Source organism: Embiotoca jacksoni, unplaced genomic scaffold (genome assembly GCF_022577435.1).
Source record: "Embiotoca jacksoni isolate LCO1_2020_lvr unplaced genomic scaffold, fEmbJac1.0.p SCAF_29, whole genome shotgun sequence".
Lineage (NCBI taxonomy): Eukaryota > Metazoa > Chordata > Actinopteri > Embiotocidae > Embiotoca > Embiotoca jacksoni.
Genome location: NW_027185380.1, coordinates 2,163,150 through 2,176,342, shown reverse-complemented (window position 1 = coordinate 2,176,342; position 13,193 = coordinate 2,163,150). Strand labels below are relative to the sequence as shown.

General features: G+C 38.6%; 1 protein-coding gene across 1 annotated transcript in view; it reads left to right on the top strand.

The window, feature by feature from the left end:
- rngtt (RNA guanylyltransferase and 5'-phosphatase) overlaps positions 1–13,193 on the top strand; it is a 78,595-nt gene that overhangs the window by 44,895 nt on the left and 20,507 nt on the right. Inside the window, exon 12 of the mRNA XM_069161777.1 lies at positions 6,113–6,181. Coding sequence (XP_069017878.1) covers positions 6,113–6,181 — 69 coding nt within the window. The remainder of the gene's footprint in view (positions 1–6,112; positions 6,182–13,193) is intronic.

Below are 13,193 nucleotides of genomic sequence, written 5' to 3'. Positions count from 1 at the left end.
GTCTTTTCCACGGGTATATGGATGAAATTTTAGAATGGGGACACAAAATCCATCATGACAGACCAAGATCAGCTCAGACTTTGAATATACTTGATGAACTTCTCTCTTCTCTTCCGTTTTAGAGTGACATTTGCATATTTGTTTGTCAGGTGTTTTTCTCTTCGCACTTCAGGTCATCAGTTATGCCGGGTCATTATCTAGTTTGCTGTCACCAACTTGACTAGAGCTGAAATGATCAATGGATTAGCGGGTTACCGAACTTTGATACTTAAATCGCCCTGACCGAACTGGTTCAGAACAATAGAACTTTCAAAAAATGCCTTATCTTTCAGTACCAAATTTTGATTTAAGTCTACATCCACACCAATATCTTTTGGTTTTTTGCATAACGGAAGTAAATCTCATCAAAGTTTGTGTACCACAGCATTTATAATTTGGGCAGCCCTCCCACATAGATAAAGTCACTATCTTTTCATTGCGCCTTACTTCAGTCTTTAAAAAGAAAAAATGTGGTCACATATCTGTCTGAGTTGCATGCAGTGCAATAACCGGAGGCTTTTCTGTATATAGCTGGCCTAGATAGCATCTGCTGATAGCATGTGATGCGTTTAGGAGTCTTCTGTTGATCGTAACTACAGATTTCATCAAATTTATAGTGAAAAAAGTATCGTGCAGGAACCCGATTCTCGTTTAATAATATTTCAATAGTTCTCCGTGAATAAAACAAAACAAAAAAAGTAGCTTTGCTTAAAATGCCCATCCTTACTTTGGTAAAACATGAAACAATGGAGAGGAAACTGGTCTGACTTCCATCACCCTGACATTCACTCTCTTGAGGGGAAAGACTCCACTTAGTATGTTAGCAGTTGATTTGTCTCCCCAAGTGCTTCTGTTGTCCCGTCTCTGCCCTGGAGTCTGCAATGAAAGCTTGATCTCCTAATGGGGCTTTGCTGTTCGCCTCCACCCACACACCCCTATTCTACCAGGCTCAGCTTTGTGTTTCTATCCGAAAGAGGTTTACCACGAAAGCAGGGTCGATGCCCCCTCTCTGCATTACCACTGCAAGGAACTTCCTTGCTGTAGGAGGATGTGTGATTGGAAGTCGTCTTTCTGCTCATCTCTCCATCCAAGGTTCACTGTGCTTGCCGAAGGTGGTGGGTGGGTGTGCTAAGATGGCAAAAGAACTGAAATGGAACTCCCAGATCTTACCGCCTACATGCCGTTCCCTCATGAAGGCACCATTTCTTTTTAGTCTGGCTATCTGCCTTCTCCATGTCAGCATGGTTGTCAAGCTTTGTGTGATCTGCTGTGACTCATTCATTATTCTGGCGAACACTGATGTTGCTCTGCTTTCTTTGAAGATACAGCAGGGAGTGAACAGTTTTCTATTGCTTTAGTTAAAACTATGCTGTGCTCCTCTACAGGCTAATGACTTCACTTACTTTCCTGAAGCACGTCGTTAGAAAAATGGTGATGTTTAGCTCCAAAGTGTTTGGTGGAAATCATTCACTGACACCTGGTATTTTACTGTAAAGCCTGTGCCCCGAATCTGGAAACTCACCGTGGTCAAGACCTTAAAAAAAACCCCAAAAAACAGTTCCTATTTGCTATAAAGGCCAAAGTAAAACCAAACTTATGGGCTTCTTTTCACAAGTAATAAAACCTCTTAAAATCACTTTGACATTTGTAATAGTGCTGATTACTAAAAATCACACCGTTTTCTATAAAATCTAGACTATCATGGGTCACGGTCTCGACAACTGAGATAAGTCCTTGGATGAATTAAGTTAGAACAGCAGGACAAACCGGACTGACCTGAGAAGACTGCTAGAAGGTTGAAAAAATAACATTTCAAAAAGAGAATTGGTAGATTTTATTTTGTAGATATTTATAAATCAAGTAACTGCTATACTATTTTGATGCGAACAAACGGATTATTAGACTGTGTAATTGTTTGACCACTAATAGTGCTAAAGAGTAACGTTTTTATGAGTTCGCCCCCATCTTGTTTGTACTGTGCATGCATGTGGGCAAAGTGATACCTTTTCTACATGTTTCGCACTATTCCACCAATTGACCTGTAGTTGTGTAATATTCAAAGAAGCATGGAATTGTGCCAACAAAGGCAACAAGTACAAAGACTGCAACCTTGTAAACATGGATGTTAACAGTAAATGATTCAAAATATTATTAATAACTGGATTTGCAAATGTTCTGTGGGAAAGAACATGTTTTCAAAAAGTTTGAAGGACATAAATTCAAGGACACACAAAACACATTTTGGTGAGAACACAAAATATAAAACATTTTTAAAGTCCTTATATTACCTTCAACTTCATTAAAATCCTAAAGATTTTAACTTCCAATAACACATGCTGTTGTGGATGCCAAAATGTCTCAGCCCCATGAACACATTTCATTTTTTAAGTAAAAGCAATGAAAGAAATAAATCAGAGAGGTTGCATTGGGTCACAAAGGTTAGGGAAGAGGTTAGTCCAGACGTGATATCAGACCTTTGACTCCGTGTTCATTTCAACTGATAATTCCCATGTTTATGTGTTGATACCAGTGTCTTTGTTTCCTCATTCATTTGAAAATATAGATATATATCCTCCTTTGCAGCGTATTTTATCTGTATTACTATACAGCAGAATCTGCTCGCTTCAAAGAGACTTTTTTGAGAGACTAACGGTGTCATCTCAGACCACAGAGCGGCCGAGGCAGATCTCTTGGTCTAATGCTGGACAAAATGCTCGGGTCACAGGCATCCTTCACGGGAGACAATTTTATAGTGCTGCTGTGGACAGTTTGCCAACCTTACTTTAAGTCCAAATTAAGTTATATGCCACACTTTCTTGTATTTGTGACTGACCTTATAATTTGATTTGTCTGCAAGCAGCACCAGGACACAAGATGAAAATCTCTCATCTCTGGCACAATGACTAATGACAATGACAGTCTGCCTATCTGCTGAACACTTTGCAATCTCCGAGCCAAGAGCGACTTTACCATGTCCATGCCTGCTTATTGAAATGTTAGAGCTGGACAATAAGTAGAGATATGCAGGCTTTGTTAATTCAAATTTCATCATTTCATTTTATTGTTCATCCCAACAGGAGACGAGATACAGTATGCTGTAAAAGAGCACTGTACGATACTGTTGTTGCACCTTTCACGACCTTCCTGCATGGCTACAATGCATCGCTTTCTGCTTTAGCTCATCTTGATGGCCTGGATAGGACACCTGATATCCACTGCAGTGCACTAATGCATTCACTTTCTATTTTATTGACCAAGGCCATTTCCTGCTTGCCTAAATATATTTAACCTCTCCATGAGGTTAAGTGAAGATTACTTCTCAAGTTTTCACATAAAGCAAAAAAAAAAAAGAAGAAAACTCCACTGACATAATAAAGCTCCTGTGACTCATTCTCATTTTCTGTAAATCCATCCAGAGTATGACAAAAGTATGCTTCTTTTGATAACCGATGGATCATTTTATAATTTCATGAATTCATTTTTGAGATATTTCTAAAACATCTCTCAAACCCACAGATTTGTATGTGTTCACTGTTTTGGGGCAGCACAGTGCACTGTAAAAACATAACCCATATTTCATATAATCCATGTTTTTTTTTTTCAATACCAGCATTTTTGTCATCTTCAGCTCTTACTTGACAATTGAGTACACCGTGATTCTACAATCTCTGTTACGGTCTGCCCTTTGAAAAGCCTGCATTACATCTCAGTATAGTTATGTGCACTTGCGTGTCAGGCTCAGCAATTGGCATTACGTTACAGCAGACCTTTTCCAAGGCACATTACACGGTTTCATATTGATTTTTTACTTTCCAATCAGCACAAAGTTATAAAGCTGTATGCTTCCATTCGCCATAGTACACGAGAGCACAGAACATGGTGGACCCACAAGAACACAGTGATCATATATTATTTTATTCTTTTCATCAGAGAAGAATAAACCAACCCATTATCCTACCCATTTCTGTGTGCAATAATAATTATTATCATCATCATCATCATCCTCCTTAGGTGATATAGTTGATATCATAATTATATTGAAAAAAAGTTCATAAGTTTTCTCAAGTACTAATGTGATTCATTATTCTATACAACAGTTAAATGGTACATTGCAAACAAGAACTGCAGATCACTAATTCTTCATACTTTAAATGGTGCTTTAAATTTCCCAAAAAGTAAACAAACATCATTAAAATCTGTTTAAAGTTGTAGATTACCACTAACTCATTAATTCCATTGCAATTTAATCTTCTTGTTTACATCCCCCAAGTCAGGCCGTGTCAGATGATACATTTTTTTCTGAATATTTTTAGATTCTCAGGCAAACATTGTTTCCAGGTGTAGTGTACCCACCAAGTCATTAAGCATTTTGCAATGCTAAAATGATTTTTGCTGTTACAGATTTGGACAAATTTGTTCCTGTAGCTACAGGTTCAAATACTATTAAGATGTTTAAAGCCCATGGGGCTGTAGCCAACCTCCCTGAACGCAGCTGCAAGAGGAAAATCTACCCTAGATTGAACAGAAGGGCGGTGTATAAGGTGATAGAAGAGCCACGGGAAACTTCCCAAAAATACCAGCTCAGTTCCCAGGTCAGGGAACATCGGTGTCTGATTGCAATGACAAAACCCAGGAAGACTCCACTGTTAAAGTAAAACATAAAAAAAAAGAAACAGACTGGAATTTACTAGAATGAATATTGACATGCCATAATGTTTCTAGGAGACCTTCCATTGGACATGTGAGGAAAAAAAACTGAAGCTTTATGGGGAGTCACATCAGTTCTATAAGGATGAAGCATTCCAAGAAAACAACACCATACCCACTGAAACCACTGAATCTGTGCAGGGCACAAGGAAATCGCAAGACCGTCAAGGCATTCTGGAGCGAAACATGATGCCTCGTGTCAGAGAGCTCTGTCTGAGTCACAGGTCATTGGTCCTCCAGCAGGATAATGACCCAAAACACAGAAGTAGAGTCGCCCCCGAATGGCTCAAAACAAAACTTCGGAATCTGAAGTGGCTTTTTATGAGCGCTGATCTGAACATTATTAAAGATAAGTAGAAAGAGCTGAAACATGCAGTCTGGAGAAGGCATTCTTCAAGAGGACTCCACCTATAAAAGTCTAGTTGAGAGCGACATAAATCACTGGTTTTCCATGATTCTTTCTCAAGGTTTTGCAGCAAAATACTAAGTTAAGGGTCCAATCATTTTTGTCAATGATTCTTGTTGGCTTTTGCTGCTCTGCCGTTCCAACCATACTTGAAGAAAATCCGGTCTTTTGTCCCCATCCTTGCTTTTTAGCCTCCATACAGCGTGCGCTTAAACTTCCAAAATAAAAATTCAGCAGATTAAGTATCTTTAAGTTTCCACTGTAGGAACATAAAACACGTTTGTAGACAGGAGAAGAGAGTGTCGAGAAGTCAGAAAAAAAGAAGAAAAAAAAACCTTTCAAATTGTAGGATCTCTTTATCTGTTTCCTCATGCCGACACTATATCCAGCATTAATTTAGAACAGCTAATATCCCGGCTGCAGTTGCCATGGCGGTTGATGTGCTTCATGATGTAGAAAATGTGCTTTTACTGTGCAGCAGCTCCGCCACGTCCCCTGGGCATCCCTCGTCAAGTTTGGTGCCGTATTTTCCTTTTCTCTGCTCCAGCTGCGGCGGTTAGTGTTAATGGAAGAGATGAAATCCACTCTGTTCAGTCATCAGGAACTTAATGATGTGTTGCTATTCTTGTCCTCCTGGTCTGTCAAGTTACAGATATTGATCGGAGTCATGCATTATCAATCAAAGAGATAAGTGCATAGTTTCAGGGATACACGGATGAAAACAAGGGATCACAATTATTCTTTTATCTGCAGGATTTGCCAAGTGCATGCCCTCCAGTTATGTTAAAACTCAATACGTCCCTTTCTTTTAGAGTGTTACGTAGGTGTTGGCAGGCTCTATAGCTATAAATCAATGTCATTTCATGCTCTCAGCTACCCATCGTGTCATTTAACAGTTTTGCTTGACTGAAACTGTCTTTTTTTTTTTTTTTTTTTTTTTTTTTACATTTTATTTTTCAGCTCCTGGAAGGCAGCTTTACGTCCCAGGTCAGCCATGAAGTCGATGGGCTTATCTTCCAGCCATGTGGGGTAAGCCTTCATCTATGTACAACAGTCCGTCATTTTTCAAACCCATGGCACTACTGAAACAGGTTGCTTGTCGAACGCTGCTTTTTTTTCCTCCACCGACCTCCTACGTAAGCATCGGACAGCTTGTCACTATACCACCCGCCGTTTGTCACTCACTGTACCAGCCCTGCCGTCTGTTATTGTAAAGGAAACCGCACTCCTACATAAATTCACATAAACACAGGCCTCGCTGTTAGACACCGCGCTGTAAACCAGACACATGGCGGTTTGCGTAACGACGGAAACGGCCTTCGTTGAAATACTGATTTACTTGGTTAGAGCAGTAGAAAATCTCTTTTAGCTGTGACAGTAATACTATTCCCCTTTTCTTCTTTTGTGATGGTCTCAAAGCCCCATATTCCACTGTGTAATATTTTACATAAGCGACATAATATGAATGCATGAAGGTCATACAATACGGTTTTTGCATATTATTCTCTGCTTTCGCATGTTATTCTCATAGTTTCAACTTGATGTTCAGCCCCTGTATCTATATTTCTGTTTACTTCCTCTAAAATCTCAATGTAGGTTGGCTCATATCTTTAATGGATTCATGTACAAAACAGTTGAGGCCAATAGGAGGGCACATTTTTCATTAAATCATCTGGAAAATCTATAATGGCAATCATAATAGTTTATTTCTAAAGCATTGATTGTTAATTGCAAAATGGAAAAGTTCAAAAATAGATACAAAGTCATATACATAAACCATAAAAATACATTCAGCAGCATCAGGTTACATGAAAGTATAGACATGAGGTGAACTCTACTGCTGTTTAAATACATGTTCAACTCCCAATATATCATTGTTTTAATTTCTGTGGCATGGAAGAATACTTCAGATTGCGCTTTGTAAGCTAAAGCCTCTGATTTTACTCATAAGCACATCTCCGAGTCGGGAGGGAGCATTTCATAATCACAACATGAGCAGCAGAATGTTTTTGGCCGAGTTGAATCCAACAGATTTGCATGTCAGAGAACCGGGCAGCACTCCCTTGCATGGATAATTGCTGGTAATGCATATTTTGTGTGTGGACACCTGCTTCTCTTTTGTTTTGATGCTGGAAATGCTGAGCATCTCTTTAGTCAAAGGTAAATAATCAACAGGGCATATAACTGCAGCCTCGCTGCTCTGGCCGCGGCCCAGACAGAGATGTTACATTCGGTGTGTTGACACTTGACTGTAACATGTTGAAAAAAATGAAATGGTTATATTTGCTGCCTTACCTAGGTTCACACCGAGGAGCACTGATGATTACCAGGATTGTTTCTGCCCTTTACCTAATGAGACTAATTTCCTTGGGAGCGAATAAGCTGAACGTCTATGAAAGGGTTTTCATATAATCATTTTTCACCATATGGAGGCTTTGTTCTTATTGTATAGCTGGAATATGGGAGTCATTGAATTGATATTGATGGTTTTGATTTGCATCAGAGCTGCAGCGCTCAACACTTATTTGTTTCTTAACGCGCTCAATCAACACATAAATCCAAAGAGATTTGACCTGTATACAATGCAATGGAGTAGTATAGTGACATAAAAGCCAATGGTGTTGATACACATAAGTAACATTTGCCTGTTAAATTAAAAGAAGATCTTATTTCAATTATTATTTTCCTTCTCTTATACAAGATCATTTTTATTTATCTCTTACAGAAATAAAATTTTGATTTGTAAACTTATTGTTTAGGTAAACAAGAATTTGACATCAGCGGTGACTGTTTGTGGTCACAAAATGTCTCTGGTGGTAAAAGATATATATAAAAAAGAAAAGCGAACTATAATTGTGTTATAACAGAAATGCTTGTTGTGGCAGTGGCAGACCGAAAATAGAAATGCATGAAATGATAGAAACTTTGGATTCCAAGTTGGCCCCAGATTCAGCCACAAATCAGCGTGTTTCTCCCTCTTGTTGTTTTCTGTGATGTGAAGAAGTAATTATCAGAGCTGTGGTTTTAGCCATCAGGTAGAAACAGTTATCAGGAGCTCTGGCAATGAAATTAGTCAGAAGCAGGTTTACGCAGCTGCACTTTGTCTCCAACACAGCATGAGCAGAGACAATGTTTATTTCAGAACACAAGTATCTCCAAAGCTGTGTCATTGATGCGTTACTGTCTGGATCAGTATTATCTCTTATTTTTGCAGGTGCTTGCAATTCCTGATGTGTTTTTTTTTTTTTTTTTTGGTTCTTGTACAATATAATCTTTCCCCTTTCGGTTTCTTTATATATACAGATATTGGTTGTTTACGGGTGTGCTTGATTTTTCTGAGCTCCTATTACACTGAATGGGATTTAGCTCTTTTTATTTCCACAGTTCATTTGTAATTTTTAGAACTGTAAGGATGATCCAGCGTGTTTGGGGAATTATTTGTGCAAAAATAGAATATGATCTTTGGTTTCTCTTTTAGTTGATCAGTATGCATGAGATGTGCCTGAGAGAAAATGTTCATGAGACTGTATTGAATTTCTAGATTATATACAATCCTGACCTGAAAATTAGTTTGGATTCAGAGCAACGTGGTTGCTGCTTTTGATGCCACTCATTGATTTATGGTCATATTGTCCTGCGTAGCCTCCGTGAATGTGATGGATGATGAATAACGGGGTTGAAGAAAGGTGTTGAAAGCATTCTGGCCCGTCTGATGTCAGAATGTATGTGACTGAGCATTTATCGAACCTGCAGAGGAAATGGCAACAACATCATCTGCATCCCAGTTGAGGATTAGGAATACGCCGTCAACCCTGGTTTGTGATTTGTTTTGACAGCTGTGTTTTACAGAATTGAAATTATTGCTTTTCAGCAAGGAGGAATAAAATCAGATGAGGCGATGTGCAAATATACTAACAATAAAGAAAAATGATTGCACGGATAGGTCGTTAGTCAGACAAGTCAATTTGGTTGTCAGGTGTCTTTTTTCACTCCCCGTTATGTAATTCTCGCCTTTGATTTGGATGGAAGTCATTTGACAGCACTGCAAGGTTGCTTATGACATACAGTTTCCGAAAACTACCACCATGGACAGATTTTACATGTGTCCCATTAAGCTGTCTGTTCTCATTCATTCAGTGATGTTTTACAATAGTTTCGTGCATTTGACAGAAGGAAATGTCTCCAAACTCTGAAGGTCAGCAGCTTGTTTCTGTCTGCAAAGTCATTCAAACAAATAGGCCCGAAAAGCTGTCAAGTTTAATGTGACTCAATGACGATAAATAGTCCGACGTTTGATGTGAAATGACAATAGAAAATGCTGTATATCAATGTCTGCCTTTACTTTTCTGTTACAAAGTCTTTGTGAAACTGGTGTGTGAGCGTTTGGTTTGATGAATCTGTCTTAGATTGAGAGAAAATCGTAAAAATTGAAGACAACACAAACAGGACTTTTATAATAGACCAGCAGTAGTTACTAAAGCTGAATTAGAGATATTCACATGCATGTATTCACCCGGCTAATGAGGACAACAGTGTGACAGCGGCCGGGGTGTCATCTCAACAGGTCCTGCTGGTCACTAACAGGTCACTTAAATTAAGCAGCAGAGACACATTTCAGTGGTTAAAAACTACCGTTAACAACCACGGTGGTGATGGCAGGGTGAGAGACACAACACTGAAAATATATCACACATAATGCAAATAGGAATGACGTGCGCCTGCTGTTTCTAGGTCTATTTGAAATTAGCCTGCTGATGTCGTTTACTGTGTCGTAGACTCGCTTTCCTGGCCCTCACATCCACCATGATGTAAGACTTTAGACTAGAAATTATGGCAAAGATAAAAGTAATCCTTCTACCTTTCATCTTTGTATTTTATAGATATCAAAAATAGAAAAAGACCTTTAGATGTTGCCATGCTTAGATTTTGGATAACAGAAAAGTCTTTTCTGCTAATGCATCCAGGAATCCACAGAAACCTAATCTTAAGGTGGAAGCACATGATGTTATTTGATAGCCCGCATCAAATGAAACTTACACAGCAGAATAGCAGCCTGCACTGAAATACAAGAGACGTAATTTCCAAAAGGTTATCAAATATTTACGTGAAAGATTGAAGGATGAGTCATTTGTTAGATGCAGTTATTGTTTTAGGTGCATTGCTGCTTGTTTAAATTAGTCTTTTTTTTTTTTTTTCTTTAGAAAAAATAAAATTTAAAGGAAAAGTAATTGATTTTGTAATATATTTGTCTTCGCTCATATCTGTTTGGTCCTCAGTTGACACAGAAAGCCAATCAGCAACAATAAGCTATGCACAGTTAGCATGTCTACGAACCATCCTTGCTTCAATGTTGTCACGATCACTTGCATAGAAAGAAAAGTCTGGCATTGTGAGGTTTACTGAATTAATGCACTGTTTAAAATGCATTTACTTTTGTGACCTTTAGCCTTTGCCATTGGATTATTGATTGGCATGGTGGCCCCTGTGAGGAATTGCTTTAATAAGCCATTTTTATCAAAAACGCTGTTATTTGTGAGGGATGCTGAGCAGCGGGAGCAAACATATTGCTTTGTGGGGACCTTTTAATGCCAGTCCTCAGAGTGAAGGATTGATGCGCTCTATTTGGAAGCACATTTTCCTTTGAGACGTCACAGAGGTCGACTGCCTCTTTTGTAAGAAAAATGTTCAGTTCTTTGATTTATCTAAATTCATTAAGTGTTAAAGCGCAGAGAGACTGTGGCCTTGATGCTGGATGGTGCCTCATTTGCACAGCAGTGTTGCCAACGAGGAGCTGATCACCTGCTCGAGTCACATTCATGGTGTGGATGCTTCTTTCTGCCCCAATTCTCATCTAATCAAGTCAACTGAGTATTGGCTCCACTTGACCTGTTTGTAATTTGCTTTTCACCATTTGATACTTTTACGGCTGACAGTCAGACACAATAAATGCATTTTATTGTTAAGTGATTCACTGTAAACCCCCCGAGTGCCAACAGAGCCATTCATGATTAGTTAATTGTCAACAACAAGTGACTCAGTTTAGGTTTTATCGAGAACATTTACCCTATTTTTTGTCAAGAAGTATTTTTGAGTCAGTGCATGGATTGAATATTATTTTAGCCAGGCGAGAGGCGAACGTTAGACCCGCTAAACTTCAGCATGTTTACACTGACACTGTTAGCATGCTGCCATTAGCTCAAAGTGTTGCTGAGTCTTCATTAAGCCTCGTGGAGCTGCTAGCATGTTGCTGAAGCTGTAGAGTTGTAGTTTTTGTTATGACATGTTTAACAAGGTTCGAGTAAGAAGAGCGGGTCAGAAAAGGAGTTCCAGTTCACTTCCACTTGGCCCCAGATTCAACCATTACATCTTCCATTAGTTCCATTGCATTTATTACTGATTAATGACAAGAGAAATCCCTTTGTAGAAGTTATGTAAACAACTTCAATTTTAGTTGGTATAGGGGAAAAAGAACACGCAGATCTGTATTCAGTGCCGATATGCAGAATTTAGATATTGTAATCAGTATTGGAGAGAAAAGGTTGCATTGCATTATGGGGTGTGAAATCACAGAAGAACTAGTCTTCCTTCTACAGAAGACTTTTGATCTTTGGTCATGTTAATCCTTAAAGTAGGCTAAATATCTGATCAGATTTTAGTTTACAAGTACATGACACATTTATGAAAGGCATCCTCACCGCAGTTTAAACAAATACCACTGAAGAATTAATTTAAATTATTTTTTTATCACCAACGCTACTGGCAATCATTGTTGTGTAGGGCACCAGTAAGACTGGTTCATAGTGAAATGGTTTTCTGAAGTCATTGATTTTATTTCAGTGTCTACACCAGCCAGTGCAATGTTAATCTCTTCTTGTGCGAATGGGATTAGGGTGGTCTCGAGGTTAATCTCAGCGGGGTCTGGCTACATTGAACGTCCATTAATATTAGCACAAAGGTTGCCGCAGCAGCAGCCCGCAATCACTGGCTGTGTTATCTCGCCAAGCACATGGTGTCCTTGGAATATCTTTTCTTTGTTTAGTGAACACCGGAAAGATATTGAATTCATAACAGAACCATTACCACAGATGGCAGAATTGCCTTCGGGAGCACTCCAGATGGTGATCTGTACGCAAAGAGTACAAATACTTTTTTTGTTGTTGTTGTTTTTTTGTTAAAATGTTTAAACTCTACTTAGAAGTCAAAATTAGAAATTCAGAAGAGAAAGTGTGATTTGTGTACCGCTGAACTTTTGAATCCTATTGTGAAAGATGCTGTAGTGAAGAAATTTCCCCTCGGGGATTAATAAAGTGTATAAAATAAAAATAAAAAAATGATCTGAAAAAGATATTTGACCGTATGGGGTGACATCATTGGTTAGTGTGCATCTTATGTGGCTCATAAATCGGTATGATCATTTTCTGTGGGCTGTGCTACTCTTAAGTATGTCTTTGTGTCATATCTGCAGACAATTTACCTCAAGATTTACTCCTGTCCCAAAACACATTTTCTATGCCACTGAACCATTTTGCACAGTGACTGTAAAGCCCAAAAACACACAAACACATTTTCAGTGCACTCAGAGAAATGGGCCAGAGTGTCTGAGCTGTAACAGAGGGAGCTTTTCTCCGGGGAACGGATTTATTGGACTTTTCCAGCCTTTTGTCTATAATCCGTAGCACACTTGGACATAAAGTCTGCCTTGGAGCAAAAAGCTGTTATTGAAATGAGATTTAGAAAAGGAATACTGTAATCAAATGACTTGATGCAAAAACATCCAGCAAGCTTCTTTTTACCCAATACATTAGGAATTCTACATGTATTAAGATTTGTTTAACATAGACGTCCTATGCATATAATTAGCCAATTTTTCACTTTATTTAATCCCTCAAGGGAATCGTGATATTCCAATAATTCATGTGAATTCCACCAATCTGCACAATATTTGCTTGCAATTTAGCGAAATTCCAGCGATTTCTCCAGGAAGTCAATAGTAGTTCTGCTACTTTGCAGCACAAAGTAATCCTTTCCAAACAAAACTTGT